General features: G+C 38.8%; 2 protein-coding genes across 4 annotated transcripts in view; both read right to left on the reverse strand.

Annotated features, from left to right (window-relative positions):
- Nucleotides 1-496: 496 nt before the first annotated feature.
- gnb4a (guanine nucleotide binding protein (G protein), beta polypeptide 4a) lies at nucleotides 497-10,357 on the reverse strand. Of its 2 annotated transcripts, none has more exons than XM_027158291.2 (10): nucleotides 10,106-10,357; nucleotides 6,746-6,858; nucleotides 5,926-5,964; nucleotides 4,951-5,057; nucleotides 4,310-4,373; nucleotides 3,841-4,003; nucleotides 3,641-3,707; nucleotides 3,316-3,517; nucleotides 3,001-3,217; nucleotides 497-2,886 (listed from the first exon to the last, which is right to left on the reverse strand). In XM_027158291.2, the coding sequence occupies exons 2-10, from the start codon at nucleotides 6,800-6,802 to the stop codon at nucleotides 2,780-2,782; spliced, it is 1,023 nt and encodes a 340-aa protein (XP_027014092.1). In that variant the 5' UTR covers nucleotides 6,803-6,858; nucleotides 10,106-10,357; the 3' UTR covers nucleotides 497-2,779. The 2 variants fall into 2 exon arrangements, with proteins under 2 accessions (XP_027014092.1, XP_027014091.1); XM_027158290.2 differs by having other exon boundaries at nucleotides 10,102-10,315.
- Nucleotides 10,358-14,938: 4,581 nt separating this feature from the next.
- pex5lb (peroxisomal biogenesis factor 5-like b) overlaps nucleotides 14,939-17,447 on the reverse strand; it is a 36,212-nt gene continuing 33,703 nt past the window's right edge. For both annotated transcript variants that reach the window (XM_027158186.2, XM_027158185.2), the window contains 4 exons: nucleotides 17,224-17,442; nucleotides 16,645-16,810; nucleotides 16,027-16,184; nucleotides 14,939-15,401 (listed from right to left, as the gene is read on the reverse strand). In XM_027158186.2, coding sequence (XP_027013987.1) covers nucleotides 15,212-15,401; nucleotides 16,027-16,184; nucleotides 16,645-16,810; nucleotides 17,224-17,442 — 733 coding nt within the window. In that variant the 3' untranslated portion in view covers nucleotides 14,939-15,211. The remainder of the gene's footprint in view (nucleotides 15,402-16,026; nucleotides 16,185-16,644; nucleotides 16,811-17,223; nucleotides 17,443-17,447) is intronic.

Below are 17,447 nucleotides of genomic sequence, written 5' to 3' on the forward strand. Positions count from 1 at the left end.
AATTGATACCAAAAAATTATCAGCTTCATCGCAGCACATGTTCATATCGCTGCAGTACAGAGAGACACACGCACACAGGAGGAAGGGAAGACTTTTCTGAATCGAGGTACAATCGCTCAGGCTTCCTGATCTTATGTAGTGAATGGATGCAGCTCTGTTGAACGCTTCTCCTTCATGCAGGACCCAGAGAGCGCTGTAGCACCATTGTTTACACACTGGGTAAATAAAAGAGCCATTTATATTTATTTATCAATTAATTTGAACTTTCTGGAATTCAGTATTAAGAGATCACACTAATAAGAGAGGTGTCATGTAGTGAGTGCTCTATTTCTCTCTCCCTATCTATATTCATCCATGTACAGTATCACTTTCTCTCCCTTCTACCATTTCTAGATCACACACACACACACACACACACACAGTGCAGCTGTGAGTTCGTCATTCCATCATTTCCCCGGTTTCTACTTACGTCAAATGTTAAAATGAACAAAATCTCTCTGTGTTTTGTTTGGTTTTAATGTTTGTATTTGTGTTATAAAAATTAAGACATCAGCTGAATGCAGAAAATAAAACAAACAACCAAAACACACACACACCCTTAGTGCAGAAAAGACACTAATATTCTGCCACATTGGTGAATTTGCACTCAGCCTGCACTGGATACAAACAGAAGAAATTCGGGTTTTGATATAAAACACTTCTGCATCTCTACTGAAAACTGATTCTTCACTACAGCAGGTCAAAGTGTACATCCATCCTTCAGACTCCACAAAACCTGACAAGGGATTCTTCACCGACTTTTGTGCTAGAGTTTGATTCAAGAAATAGTTTATAAAGCACATTCTATCTCGCTCGCTCACACACGAAAGACAGTCGATGTGAAATTATACCAAAATCATTTAAATGATTTAATACAACAAAACCGTCTCAATACTGTAGGCAAAAAAAGACAAAAATAATATATATATATATATATATATATTAAAAAAAAGTTGAGTGTGGGGTAAAGCTTCCATGGAAAACACTCATGGAAAAAAAACCCAAAAAAAAACCAAAAAACACATCAGCCTTCATTTCTAATATCTGGCACGAAATTGTCAAGTTTCAAGTGAACTACAAACAGTTAAGGCTTGTTCTGTTGACACAGGAGACTGTGCCGTTTTATACCAAAGCTCACATCAACTCACATTAGAGGAGGGAAAAGAAAAAAAAAGTTATAAAATGGACACGTGCACATTTATCATTACGTGGTGTGTTAATAACGATCTCCACTCAGAGCACTTAGCGTTTAACATTTGGCACTGGAAACGGCCGACATGACGTAAATAATACTACACTGAGGCAGAATCCTCCAGTCTGATTGGTCAGATGTTTCTATAGCAACTCAGCTGCTCACAAATAAATGGAGAAGAAAATAAACAGTGCAGTGTTGCACAATTACAAACAGCTGGTTGGATGTTAATGTTCATATCAAAAAGTTTCTCAATTTCTCTCTTTTAGAATTCATTACAGCTTCAATAAAAATACCTCCAGTGATGGGGACACTGTCAATTTTCTGGCACGTTGTTAGCAGGATTTAATATAAAAATGTATCCGTTTAATCGTTTTTTATGCTATCAGACTGCGCTGCTAGTTCCTACGGTCACGTTTCATCAGTTCCTAGTTCCAGTGAATGCTGTGGAATGTCCATTAAACAAGCTAGTTCCTGTTCTCACTCACGATAGAACAGAAACAAAAGCTTGTCTTATTAGTCTTATTAGCCTTAAAGTGCTGACACTGGTGGCTCCTTCCGTAAAGGTAAAATGAACTAATCATTAGACACTACAAAGGATTTGAGATTTGCTAACAAAAGTGCCAGTGAATTAACAACCGAAACAAACACGAGGTCATGATTTTGTCTCTCAATATCAAGATCACCTGCTCGGGAGATTTATTCCTATCGTACATGACCAATACTGGTACTACAACTGTAACACAGACAGAATAGACAGGGCCTGTGATGCTGAATCCCTCAACACGATGGCGTCTGCTGTAATACAGCAGGAGTAAACACGAGCCGCCCGCGACTGGCAGAGCGACAGAGCAGGAAACATGAACGCAGACCGGCAGCCTGAAAGACTGTATCACGAAGTCATTACAGTGTTACGTGATGCTTTTTAACACCTCACGTGCTCCTTCACCTAAACCGACACTTTAAGCATCTAACAGACCCGGGAGCAAGACGGGTCGACATCAGCACCTAGAAACCGCATAGAGACTCAGCTTGTTCATGGAGTGGACCAAACCACTGGCAGGGTCCCTGTGTGTGTGTGTATAGCTGTGATGGTGGGGTGGGGGGAAGGAATACATGAAATCATAGAAAAGTCCATAATTGGGACAAGGAAAAAAAAAAAAAAAAAAACACGACCAGGACGAACACACTCAGCTCAAAAATTTCACATGACATCCAAACACTGTAAATGTGTACGTTTTACGTAGAAGCACAGAGAATAGCAAATAGTATATACACGACAGTCTATTCCTTAGGATTTTTCAGATTAGGAGGCCGTAGACAGAGACAGAGAGAAAGACAGAGAGAAAGACGGAGAGAGAGAGAGAGAGTCCAGATCTCTGCCTTGTTCATCCTCTGGAAACTGGGAGTGGGATTGGCGGCGTATGCAGACGTAGGGAAAGGGTCTATTAAGAGATCACCTGGAAAAGGAAGGATAAAAGAGAGGGAAAGGGTCCCTCTGTGGAAGCAGGCCGCTACAACGATACACTCCAGTTCTCTCCAATCAGGTCAGTTCCATATCCTGAGGAAGCTGTCCCATGAGCCGGTGGCCACGGCCATGCCATCATTGGTCACGCCTAAACAACTCACCCTGTTATCATGTCCGGCCAAAACTCCTGCAAAGAAATCCGGTGCATGACTTGTTTAAAATTGTCGTAACAAAAATTTTTTTAGCCTTGTATTTTATGTACTGGAAGAGAAATGATGTCTAGCGCGTCAAGAAGACCCACCTGCACGTTCTCCCTTCAGCGTGTCCCAAACGTTGCAGTTGAAGTCGTCGTAGCCGGCTAGGAGCAGGCGGCCGCTCTTGGAGAAAGCTACAGACGTGATGCCGCAGATGATGTTATCATGAGAGTACATCATGAGCTCCTGATCAGCACGCAGGTCGAAAAGGCGGCACGTGGCATCGTCTGAGCCGGTCGCAAACGCGTTCCCATTGGGGAAGAACTGGAAAGAGAGAGAGAGACTTAAGATGGGACTATATACACAGTACTGAAATCTCACACTTCTAAAATGAACCACGTTTTATATTTTGTTACACTCACACAAACGGCGTTGATGTCAGAGACGTGACCAGTAAAGGACTGCCTGCACATGCCATCTCGGATGTCCCAGAGTTTGGAGGTAGCGTCACAGGCTCCGGATACGAAGCTCCTGGAGTCCGGGCTCAGAGACAGACTCATCACGTCTCCACTGTGGCCTGAGAAGATGGTGGCCTGCTGACCGGTCTCTATGTCCCACAAAGCACTAAGAAAACCCCACAAAGGAACAGTCAGCTGCAGCTAATGAAGGTCTGAACAATCCAACGAAAGCAAAATATATATATTTGTTTTATCTGATGTGGAGAGTGATGCCATGTCCTTTACTCACCATGTGGTATCTCCAGAGCTGGTGACTATCTGGCTATCATCCAAGAAACGACAGCACGACAGATAACCTGGTTGGAGAAAGAACAATAAAGAATTATAATAATTAATTAAAAAAATTATAATAAATAAAAAGAAGCATCACGGCTCCTGGAGCGTCTAAAAAGCATCTTCTATTCCTACAACCGCTTTCGTTGTGTTCACCTGTGTGCCCGGGCAGTTCTCTGGTGACCCTGACGTTGCCCTCTCGGGTCTTCAGGCTGTAGATGGAGCAGATGTTGTCCAAACCTCCACACGCCACGTAGTTCCCAGATGGAGCGTAGGAGCACGTCATGACCCAGGACGAGCGCAGAGGAATGGCGTGGATCTGAGAACAGGGAACAAAATAAAAATACACCGAACGGCAAAGGACATAACAGACGTGCACACATAATATCTAGATGTGATCTTTTTGGATATTATAATCAACAGGTGGAGTGATGAAGCAGAGTTACGGACGCCTCCTGAGACTTTTTTTTTTAATTAAAGCACGTTTATTCTCGGCTTGGTGATTTAGCAGACATCCCACAGCGTTAGAGTTTAAAGCACATGTATGTGTTGGACGTCTCTGTAGGGACGAAGTTATAGAGCGACTTCATGTCTGCATCGTGAAGCACTTTTCCACTGCACTTACTTTGTTTGTTGTGTAGCTGTCCCATACGATGAGTTTTCCATCTTGAGATGCGCTCACTAGAAGCCTAAATGTCAACAACACAAACGCAGCTTTATTATTAACCTCTATAACATGTTCCTGGACGTACAGATGTTTACAAACCTGACAGGAGAATACAAATGCATAACGTGTCAGCACAAATTACCTTCTTCGTTAAAAATAAAAAAATAAAGAAATTAGATTTTTGTCCAAATCCTCACCAGAAGGATGTCCGGACTAATGCTAATTTAATTGCAGCCCTAGTTTGGATGTGTAGCTGACATTTAATGGCTCTAAACAATTTTCCACCCACCGAGACGAGTCAGTTATGCGCATGGCCAAGCTCAGTAGAACAACTGCTTTGAGTTTGAGCAGAGATGGAGAGAGAGAGAGAGAGAGAGAGAGAGAGAGAGAGAGAGAGATGGGGGGTATAATCTCAGGCCACCATCGAGTTGTGAGCAGGTTTCTGCATTATTCATCAAGTGTACACTGACAGAGCCGCAGGGTTTCCTCTGAGGGAACCCACCCATCCTCCTACTCTCCTCTGAACTTTCTCTTCCTCTCACCAGCACATTCTCCCTCTATCCGTGTGTGTGTGTGTGTGTGTGTGTGTGTTTTCTGACCTGGAATCAGTAGCCCAGTGCATGGCGTAGATTTTGGCTAAATGGCCCCGCAGGGTTCGTCTTGTGCGCATCTGGATCCTCCCCACCGAATCCAGCCCAGCTGTGATCTAGCAACAAAATGTAGAAAAACAATCGTCAAATGAAAGAAAAAAAGTAAAAAACGTGAAAAGGTCTGAATGGCAAAGAATGGAGCTGTGATGATGAAATGACAAAACGAACATAAATGATCCGTCACAATCTGAAATCGGGTCTAAAATTAGCTTTAGACCTCATGTGAAGATGTTTAATTTGACGCTCTGCCATATCAGTCTTTAAAAAAAAAATGCTTTAAGGAATAATAAAAGCACAGCAAAGCCCTGTATTATTATTATGACATTTACTATCAGTTGTAAAAGGGTTTTATTGACTTTTTTATTTTAAATTCTACATTACAAGCCAAAATTCCTTCGAATATTGAGTTATGATTTAATGCTGTCAATAAGAGCTCTTCTACCACAGCGAGACTGAATCCTCGATTCTGATTGGTCAGAAGGTGAGGACTATTTCTGACAATAAGTCACAGTTTTACTGATGAAGCTGGAATGATGCTGTGTTTTCCTTCCTTATTAATCTCAGACGATCAGACCTGGGTAACGTTAAACGTATAAAAACTACAATGTTTGACTAAAAAAAACCTGATCAATACAAACTCTTGTTAGCTTATTTACATTGCAGTCAAATCTATTTATGTAAGAAAGACACATACAATCACAACTGAAAAACCAAACAAATCGACAGTCCAAAAGAAAATAAATGAATAAATAAAATAATAAAGAGTTGTTATGCGAGAGTGCACATGCGAGGGGGTGTTTAATATTTCATTAACTTGAGAGCATGTACGTTAGCAGCAGTTCTGCATGTGTGCTGCACTCGCATGAAAACACTAATGCAGAGAAGAGGATAGAAAAAAGCTTTCACGTGAGCCGAGTTGCTTACCTGGGACAAACTGGAGTCGCTGCACGCTTTCCTGGCATCCTGCAAAACACAGCATGAAGATTACAGGAGACGGATTATCAGAGAAACAACGAACAAACAATCTCGTTCTACAGGAAAAGATGAGATGAATTCTTCATGACTACAATTGCAACAAAGCAAATAGAGATCGCAAAAAACAGCTTTAAAAAAGACATTGTTGAAATTAAAAAGAAATGACGTAACAGAATTACAGGTTGAATCGAGATCATATTTTGCATGGCATATTTCAGCACTAGCCACTAGAGGGCACTCAAGGCCCACAAACCTGAATCCTAAAAGCTAGCTAACGCAAAGAACACATACAAAACCATCTCTTTTTTTATTTTAGACCAGCTTGAAGCGGACCTTTAGCTGAATCAAATCCTTAAAGCTCCCAGCACAGTAAGAAGAGCAAAGTGACTAAAAACCGTGAGCATGAAAACGCGTGATCTGAGTGGACAGTAAAACGCATAGCTGGCATTTCCAAAGACCACTCGGAACCGATTTTCATACGTTTACTTCTGCAAGAAGACGGGAGTCGTGCACATTTCTTACTTGACTCTTCATCCCATATCTCGAACATACCTGTACACACTGCTTCACCTGATCTTAAGAAGCTGAGCAAAATAAAATGCAAATTAAACTCAAACGCAGTTTAAACAAAACCATGCAGTGACACGAGTACATGATTTGTGAACAAAGTATTTTCCTAGCGGCTCAGCGGTTACGGCTCTGTGCTACCGATTGTTAACCATGTGGTTTTGAATAAAGGGGTTAATGTAAATGTTGTGGACCGACTCACTCGGATCTGATTGCGCAGCTGCTCGGCCTCCTGCCGCAACTGCTCCAGCTCGCTCATGATCCTCCGCTGAGAGCTTCACTTCCACCTCACGTCAGGCTGATAAACACGCAGGCCTGCAAAGCATACAATCTGTTCAATCACCAGCAAAATCATAACACAAAAGGGATTTTAATCACCTGCTTCATCCCTACACCTTTGATTTCAGGCTGTTTAGTATCTGTATATTTCATACATAACTTCCTGACTTCTTTCATTAGCAAAGTTCCTGTTCATTTCTCGGTACAAAGAAAACGTGCTGATGAAATTATTGTGTGTGGATTTCGTTTAGTCTTCTTCCCTTAAACTACATTTCGACTCCCAAGTTCCTAGTGCAGGCCAGATCCACAGCACCGTTTACGTCACAGAACGAATTAACATGTTAAGAAAAGAAAAAAATAGGCAACACTCAACTATCACTGATTTGTTTTTTCCCCTCGTTATCGTATGAACATACAGACCAAAGCCCAACTCTCAGAGCATTTAGAAAATTCGAGCAGGTAGAAAAAAACATTTGCTCCAAACCCAGAATACATGGAATAGTACAGTAAAAAGCGGTTTACTTTTTCCAGACTCGCACCAAAATCCAGTGAGACATGTCCTTATTTTTTTTTTTTTAAATAAATGTCTTCACATTTTCAATCACCAGGTCCTGTCCACTATCACTCAGTGTGTAAAGGGTGATGGCTATGGAATAAAAACACTGTCAATAATAATCGTACGTAATTCAAAGCATTGTGTGTAAATTTTAATTTAGTTGTGCGTAATTTCAAATTATTGTACGTACTTATGTTTTTTGTGGACTTGGATCCCAAAATCTACGGCTACGACAGTTTACAGATACGAGATTTTGTGTGTTTGTTCAAATACAACTCCAAAATGTACGACTATGACAGTTTACAGACACAACGCTTGTTTTCACAACACCTCTTTTTTACACACGAAAACGGTCTGCGAAACAACTGTCAAAAATACGTCATCACGTTCACAGGCATTACTATCGATTCCACGAATGAATCGATTCCACGAAGCGCGCATGCGCCCCGCCCTCTTCTAAACCACTCATAGAAACCACTGGTGCCGAAATGGCTGGTTAGTTATCACTAATAACAGAGAGAAATTTGTGCTAACACTTTAAAATAATGGTCTGTTGGTAACGAGTGACTATGCAGGAAGTAATAGGTAGTACTGCATTAACACTGAGCTTAATACTACTAACTAATATGGAAGCAAGATGAACTAAGCAGTATAAGTAATAGCATAGGGAATCGAACCCCGACCCTGGAGCTGTGAGGCGAACGTGCTAACCACTAAGCCACCGATATATTTTCATCAAATTAATCTTGAATGTCCTTTAATACCACCCATATCATAGTCTTTAACCAGCTGTGATTTCTTAATATAATGAGTTTTGCTTTTCCACAGAAATTGGAAAACGATTGAATTAGCCTTCTTAACATTAACTGTAGAAACATACAGGGAGTGGCATGGATGGATTATTTTGGAAATAGCTCAAAGATTTCCTCATATCTATTAACTGGTTAGAAAAGTTAACGTCTTCTCTTCTAATAGCATTTTTAGATAAAACTATTCCTAAATATTTCACTTCGTCTTTAACCTAAATTGAAGAGATGATAGAGTCCGTTGATGAGTAAATGGAAAGTAGCTCACATTTTTTAATATCAAGGGTAAATCCTGAAGCTTTAGGGAAAATCGAGACTGAATTTAGGGCAACATCAACCATGAATTTATTCTTTAAAAGGATTGCTGTGTCGTCTGCAAATTGACTCATTTTAAATTCCTTGTCAAATATTGAGATCCCATGCAAATCAGGGTTATGATTAATGAGTAATATAAGTGATTGAGTGGCTAGAATAAACAGTTTGGGAGAAATCAGGCATCCCTGCCTAATTCCGCGGAGCACTTCACACCTAGGAGTTATACTAGGTTTCAGGGATACAGAACTATATGTCAGTATAAAACATCTGTGTTAGCACAAATTTCTCTCTGTTATTAGTGATAACTAACCCGCCATTTCAGCACCAGTGGTTTCTATGAGTGGTTTAGAAGAGGGTGGGGCACATGCGCGCTTCGTGGAATCGATTCATCTTCCCTCGGATAGTAATGCCTGTGAACGTGATGACGTATTTTTGACAACAAGCGTTGTGTCTGTAAACGGTCATAGTCGTACATTTTGGAGTTGTATTTGAACAAACACACAAAATCTCGTATCTGTAAACTGTCGTAGCCGTAGATTTTGGGATCCAACTCCACCAAAAACATAATTACGTACAATAGTTTTAAATTACACACAACTAAATTAAAATTTACACACAATGCTTTGAATTACGTACGATTATTATTGACAGTGTTTTTATTCCATAATCGCTAACATGTGACACACTGAGAAAATCTGCCCTCTTCCCTGTTCAGACTGTGTCCCAGTTGATCAGTACTGGTTTGATATGCAGGAATCATCTTCCTGTAGTTCTGATGAAATAGTGCTGGGTTTTTTTTGTTGTTGTTGTTGTTGTTTTTATAGCGCCACCTGTAGTATCGGAGAGCCATTGTGTGTGACCCCCTTATATAAAACTCCAACCATTGTACATCTTACAAGCTAATGAAGGTGGTTTTGTTGTTCGTCTACCCTCACAGTCTCTGACATCGACTCCATCTCTGTAGAAAGCACAGTTTTTTTGGCCTTGGTGCACTTTAGCCCGAGTTTCTAAGAACCACAAAGCTACAGTGCTCAAAAACAGGAAGGAAGGAAAGAAAGCTGCTCCTTCCTCAGCAAGCATTTCACAGGACGAATCATACAAGCAGATCAAAGATCAATTAAATTCATTAAATCATAATCTCAATGGTTTGAAATCAGACCCACTATTAAGTCATGTACATAATCTGACTCAAAAAAAGAAAACAAAAAGAAAGAAAGACGACATTTTTGATTCAGAGTCCAGCCAACGTTAAGAAAACGTCCACGATTTGATCAACAGATGGTCTATAATGATGAAATGATAATGCTGATAATATAAACGTCAATATAAACAATGTTTTTTTTCCTCCCACTTATTAAAACTAGCTCATTATCCGAGCCATAAAGATACAGCTACAATTTCAAACCACATGTTGCTTTACAAAACGTCGACCTTACAAACCCCAAAAGATTTTTTTTCTTTTCCTCTTCTAAAAAAAACACTTGACCATTTATTTAATCACTTTAAATTCAGAGCTCGTGCTTTTATTAGCAACACTGCTAGCAGGTTGCAGCTTGCTAACGTTATCTTAGCTGCTAACGGTTTAGCCTCTGAAGGGTTTACCTACTGTTGATAGCTCTTAGGATCCCGCAGACCTTCCGTCAGTTCCTAGTCATGCTTTTGTAGGTCGATTTAAAAAAGTAACTCGCTCATCGTTCGTGTCTGCGTGTCGTTTGTTATGTCCGGAAAAAACAACAAGGCCTCAGGCGCCAAATTTTGACGCGAATCTGACCAATTCATACCGGGATTACCACCACACCCATACTGATATTGGAGCATGGCAACAATCAGGCGGAGGGGGAGTCGACAAAACCAAACAAAACATTTTTATCATGAAAGCGTTAAATTGCAAATGGATCGAAAACTGTAAAAAAGAATACTGTATTTTATACACATCAGTGCATTTTTTGCTAAACAATCGAGTTCCACAACCAGTTATGCACTATAAGTTAGTTATTAACCCCCTTCTATGACAATGGTATGGTCCATCAGCTTCCTCAATTATCAAAATGACTGAACATTCGACTCCGATTCGGAATTAAAATTTTAGGTACTGGAAAATGAATGAGTCGATTCTATGAGTCGATTCGACAAAATAAATGGGAATATAGAGAGATAATGTTTTCTGAATTAATGTAAGTTCTTCTTTTGGGCGAGTTTTAAATGTTTAATTACTGATATCCTTGCTTTATTGTAACACAATAATTCTCCTGTCATATGTTTTACTGTAAAGCTTCGGAATCGACCAGCACCTCCCAAAGCCTTGGCAGAAAGAATCGATTCTTTCTATAATTGGCTCACAGCCCTAGTGTTCTGTGTTTCGATTTTAGCATCAGTCTAAGTTTGCCATATAAATAAATAGGATTACTTCTACATGATGTGATAAACTATAATCAGGAAAGTGGCATGGTGCATAGAAAAAGTCCTGAACTTTATACTAACATGTGGCCATTTTTTTCTCAGTGATCATTATAACTGAATCCAAATCAAGACATTTACAACACCTAACAGTTTACTAGGGAGGTGTCTGTGTAGAACTGTATGACAGCAGCGTGTGACAGGGTTCTGTGGGTTTTTGCTGGATCTCTGAGCTACAGTTAGGGTTATAATTGTATTTTCAAAGCCACATCCTTTTGGGTGGGAGCTTTACTACCACGCATGTTTAAAAAAGACATTTATTTACACCTCACCATGATCAGACTCCATATTAAGGAGAAAACATTAATCATATAATCAGTCTTTAACAAAGTATTAAAGAATATTACAGAAATCCTAGAAAAATCTGACTGTTAAGGAGTAGAGCATGTTTCAGTCACCTGTTCAGACACAGGACACTTCATAAAGACTAGTTTCACCCTCTGCATCCCATACATAAGATATACCCAACTCTGTGTGAATTAATCATATTAAAACGGTTTATTAGTCTTACCAAAAGATGTTCGTCTATGTGCTGGTCCCTAGTGGAGTGTGTCCTTCTCAACGAAGTGTGTGTTTCCTGTATGGATCAGAGTGATGGCACCGTGGAGGACTAACGGGTCCACAGCGGGTTTAACTCCAGCCTAGGTGGAGGGGTGTGAGCTCCTGGAGAGCCTTAAAGAGACAAAACCCCCCGTAACAGGACACGAGAGTAAAAATGTGGATATAAGACATAAGACTTTAAAGTTTATCGTTTAATCCTGATCTTACCTGTCTGATGAAAGGAAGATTAAAGAAGGTTATAATCGTGTATTATCTTATTATCAGTATATGATCAAATACACACTGTTAATTACACACATAAATTAAGGAACAAATTTAGTCATGACTAATAATAATAATGACTTGTGTCTTTCTGCGGTGCATATCAAGGCGTGTTAAGATGTAGTATTATCAAAGTGACTAAACTGAACAACACATACACGCACACACACACACACGCACACACACACACACACACACAGAGAGAGAGAGAGAGAGAGAGAGAGAGAGAGACTATGTATCTATAAATAGACAAGAGAGATAAATTATATTGTCTGAATATCTGAACATAAATGAAAGAGAATGTTTTATTTAAATAAAATTGTTGACTGCAACATTACCAAAAAAAAACAGTTATTTTCAGGAATATTTACTTAACATTCATGGAAGGAGTCTCCAGTGCAAGCGCTTCAGGATAGAGCAGTTTCTATTGTGGAAAAGACAAGACAAGCTGCGTCTTTTTTTATTTTTATTTATTTTTTTATCAACTTTTCAGAAAGAGAGAGAAAAAGACTCTGAGATTGTGAAGGACAGACTGCGATATAGCTGATGCAGTATAAATGAGAACAGGAACTATGCTATTAAATGTGACTGTAAATGGTTAAAAAAATGAGTAAAACTATTTCATTAATAATGTAAATGGTGCCAATTGTTGACAAATTGCTGTGGTTGTACAAACAGGAAGAAAGACATCAAGGTGTGGCTTTTGTTGGTAAATAAACAACTTTTGGAGAAACAGCACTGAGCATCTGAGGTATTATATGTATATTATATTTAAGTAATGCAGATTACTTTTAATTTTAAATTTCTAGAACTTTTTTTAAAGAATTCACCTAATAATAATCTAATGATTTCCCTTATAATAATAATAATAATAATAATAATAATAATAATAATAATAATAATAAACACACGAGTCATTATGAAACCTTCTAAAATATCATTTTAATATCCGTTATAAATACATGATCATATCTCACCTCTTTAAAGTACATGACTTATTTACAAAATAGTCCCAGAGGTTATAGGAAGTCTTCTAACATGCTGAATGTTCATTTTATACATCCGTTAATATACCAAATCTACCGTAATCATCTGAGCTGTGGATGATGGCGTCATTAATGCAGAGGTGATATGACACTTAACATTTGGTTATTACAACGAGAAAACAGACTGAGCAGTTAGATGTTAGATTTAAATCTGTAGGTTCAGGAGTCAGGTGCGTTGCAGTCGATTATACATGCGCAGGCAGGTGATATCATTTCATATGGATTAAACATATAAGAAATGACACATTCAGCATTATAATGCAGTGTAGAATTTTTTTTTTTGGATTATGCTTCATACAAAGCTGTTATAAAGAGGTTAAAAAAAATCATATACAAACAAATATGGCTTGCATAGTTGTATCTTAAATGAAAACTTTCATGCTAGTAACCCTTATCAACATTTTATTTTTTAGACATTTTTGTTTATTTTCACTTGGAAATGAATCAAAATTCAATTTGAGAAATATATTTCTATAATTGATTTTCTTACCATTTAAAATTCACCATTACAATTCACCAATTAACCTTTTTTTAAATAAATTTAGAATTTTTCCACATTATTTTTATTTGACACATTTTAAGATAGGTTTTCATTTTTTAGCATGATCATTATTTTATCGAATCATGTTTAGATTTTATGACCTTTTATGATTAGAATTTTTATTTTTACACTTTAGATATTTACATTTTATCATGAATCATTTATTTTTGAATGTATTTTTTTAATACAAATGTAGTTTGTTTTTTTGTTTTCAACACGTAAATTTCTTACATGATTAATTAAACATCTTAACTTTAACGTGTTTATATTTCCACGTGATTTAGTTCCATGTGTCACGTAATTGCTCAGATGTGAAAATGTGGAAAATTTCAGGCTATTCAGAAGCATATAACTGTTCACATGTCCCTGCTTGATCACGTTTGCTTTATGTAAAAATGATTATTATAGGATCTTATTAAATATTTGCCCCTAAAATAGTCTGCAAATGACCTTTGACCTTTAAAGCCCAACAGCGGCAGGTGAATCGGCTCGTTTTTGTCGCCTGCATGTATCTGGGAACAGGTTTAGTATCAGCTTGGCCTTTTGTGCTATTGCTCTTTCATACATTTCCCCACTTTCAACATGATGCTGTAGTTTTTTTTTAGTTTTTTTTGCTGTGACCTTTCATGCGAGGCGTTTGAAGTCGGGGCCCTGTGGAGTCCCCGAGCTCTGCACAGTCAAAGGGGAGCGCTGGAACACAGATGGCTCGGGGCAGCACATCCTGCTGGCACACCTGGGCACATGACATGCCTCAGAGGGACTGCTGTGTCCCGAGGAGAGAAACACTTAATGTCATTCATCACCCTGGGGTCATTATGGTGACTTGGTGTATCAACAGTGCTATCGTGTGGCGGACAAATGGAACTGCGGCACTAATGAGCATGCTTTCTTTAACGTTTCTGGGCTAATGTAGCAAACGAGTAGTGGAAGCTTATAGTTTAGTTTAGCATCAGCTGAAAATATTTCACACAATTGAGTGCAAAAATTTGTATTCTGCTTAGTTTCCACTTTCAATATAAATAGAATTCTATGTATATAAACCTGTACATACATTCTGAATATTTAATCATGCTTTAACTGTGCCTAGCATAAGTATTTGGAACCGAATTTACTGAATATATATATATATATATATATATATATATATATATATATATATATATATATATATATATATATATATATATCAATATATATATCACACCAAGCTGTACGCAACAAAGTGCTAAGTTCAAGGTGCAAATACTTATGCAAGGCACTGTATATTTGCTACTAACATCTGAAATGGAAACCTGGATTAAACATATTAACTCTCTTTGGGAAATACAGCTTGGTGTATCAAACATAGTTGAAGAAACATACGTCTAAAAGCTGCTGGACTTCATAAAAAATAAAAATCATGTATGTTTTGAATGGATGTGAGGTTATTAAAGGTCATGTGCTAACTGTTACTGCGTTTTTGCCGTGCTATAATTTGGTTCATATTCAAAGATACAAACAGCATGTACATTTTACAATGCAATAGGAATATAAGACTATATAAGGAATTAGTGTTCTTTAAAATGTGCTTGTATTCTCTCTCTCTCTCTCTCTCTCTCTCTCTCTCTCTCTCTCTCTCTCGCTCGCTCGCTCGCTCTCGCTCTCAGACACACACTTCAGCATCTCTTAAACCCTCTTCAGTGAAATTGCAAATCCATAGCAACACCAGCAGAAATACAAATAAATAAATCACACCAAAAGCTCTTGGTGTGTGTCGAACATCTTTTCTCAGAATTTTCTTTCTTGGCCCAACGTTGTTGCTGTGCTCATTACTTTAGTGGACATCTGTGGATTCATATGTCCAGGATTACATGTCTATATTGAAAGCCTGCATGAGGAGGTCGAGATCACCGATGCTGGCGGCGTGGAAAAGCTCAGGGAGGTCCATGAGTGACAGAGCAATGCGTAGAGCCCCCCAGATGCTGCTGGACATCACCTGATGACTTCTGCTTTTCCTCTGCTGGTTTAGAGCTGTCAGGAAATTACTCACCGCTTCCCTGTAACATGAGACAGTGACATTAGATTTATGTACAGATGACAAATACAACCCTGTGGGTTCATTTATTCAAAAAATCCTCATTATAATCCAGGACACATCCTAAATTGTTAGATTTAAAGGAGCAGGTACTTATACTGCCATCTGCTGGCTATGAAGTGAATTGTTTTCATACACAACAAAAAAAATCAATATTCCTCAGCTAGTGAAAATATCTTTGATAAAGGAATAAATATACAGCATTAATAAAGCCTATTAAATGTCTACAGATATTTACATATATGATTGATCTTTTATCTATTTTCAAGGATGCTATAAAGATATTAGATGACTAAATGCCTATATTCAAGATATTTTCCCCTCTAAGGATATTGTTATCCTGTGTGCACATTTGACCTATCTGAGTCATCATTTAACGAAATTGCAGCTTTCTTCCTGTGGGTGGGGTTAATTTCTGGGCCAGAAAAACATCAACAGAAATGCATTATTATGACCTAAAATGAAACCAGAAACCGCCTTCAAGAAATTCGAGAAACAGTGTGCATCCTGTATCAGTGTACATCCGGTGTAACACACTGCTGTTCTGTATAAGATGAAGGGAAATAGTCCTTTCAGCTGTGTGTTACCTGTGTGCTCCCAGGTTGATGCAGCTGATCCCAAGGTTGTATCTGGAACGGATAAAGCCGGGCTGCAGCTCCAGAGCTCGGGTGTAAGCCTCAACAGCCTCCTCGCTGCGGTCTCCGTTAGCCAGAGTTGCCCCCAGCCGGTTCCACAGTAGATAGTCCTGAGAGATACGGAGCCCTGACATTAGTAAAATCTAAAGAGAATAAGTTCTACATTTGCATTGGAGCAATGTCATAATCTCCTGGTATAATAACCATCTGAACCATACATTTACAGTTGCTGTGGCTTACAGCCATAGAGTGAAGCATCTATCTATCAAAAAATACATTTACTGTGACAGTGTCTTGTCACAGAGTGAAGCATGGTGATGGTAGCATGATGATAAAGAGCTACCCTGGAACTTTTGGTTGCTATATATCTATAGTTCCTTCTAATCTATCTATCTTTAATATATATATATATATATATATATATATATATATATATATATATATATATATATATATATATATATAAACAAAAATATATATATATATATATAAAAAATATATATATATATATGAGTGAGACCCAATATCTTGTCCATATCAGAGCGACGGTGTAGACTTCTGTTTTCTCACCTCAGGCCGTACAGACAGAGCTGCATTAAAGGAATCCACAGCCTTATCAAACTCAGAGCTGAGGTTAAAGAGCACACCGAGTCCCGTCTGCAGGTCAGGGTCCACACATCCAGGGTTTTGATGCACAGCTTCCTGATAAAGCTCCAACACCTCCACCAGCTGAGAGCTACACAGACGCAATGTGGAATACTCAACAAAGCTGGTTAGCCTCTGGCCATTATATTACACCATCACCTGCTTACAGAACATGTCTTAGACTACAAAAATGAGCAGGAGGGTCTGTTGGTGCTATGCAGACTGTGGTTGTGTCTCTGAGTTAAACAAATGTCCCTGTCTTTAAACTCATATTTATCAATTCATAGACAAAGCTCCATAATGTCCATATCTGAACATGATACACAACATGCCCACATTTCCATATATGGACTAACCTTCTGTGGTTTGTGATCTTCAGGTAAATCATATAACCACACTTCCAATATCACAGCATATTTTATGCATGTGTATGTATTTAGCTACCATCATTGCTCCTTCACAATGTTTTTAAGACATGTTTTTTAGTGTGAAACTGGACCGTACCATCCGAGAGTGGGGGTGGGGGAGACGTTGGAGCCCCTGCGTTGGGGCAGTGGTGAGCCGTCCAGAGCGCTGCGCTCCTGTAGGAGGTGTGTGTAGGTAGGGTTGTGTGTGATCCAGCGGTGCAGAGCCTCACATGCCTCTTGCTGCCGTCCTGCGTTAGTCAAACTCACCGCCAGTGCCATGAGAGCGCTCAGGTTATTCGGCTGCAGCTCCAGACACCTGAA

This window comes from Tachysurus fulvidraco, chromosome 22, assembly GCF_022655615.1.
Source record: "Tachysurus fulvidraco isolate hzauxx_2018 chromosome 22, HZAU_PFXX_2.0, whole genome shotgun sequence".
Lineage (NCBI taxonomy): Eukaryota > Metazoa > Chordata > Actinopteri > Siluriformes > Bagridae > Tachysurus > Tachysurus fulvidraco.

Bases quoted from the DNA above. Each gene is read 5' to 3' on its own strand.
- gnb4a (XM_027158291.2), bottom strand. From the start codon at position 6,802: ATGAGCGAGCTGGAGCAGTTGCGGCAGGAGGCCGAGCAGCTGCGCAAT. The intron at 5,058-5,925 runs GTAAGCAACTCG...TTTTGTTGCTAG, and splicing joins GCGACTCCAGTTTGTCCCAG to ATCACAGCTGGGCTGGATTC. The intron at 3,708-3,840 runs GTGAACACAACG...TTCTCCAACCAG, and splicing joins AGAACTGCCCGGGCACACAG to GTTATCTGTCGTGCTGTCGT.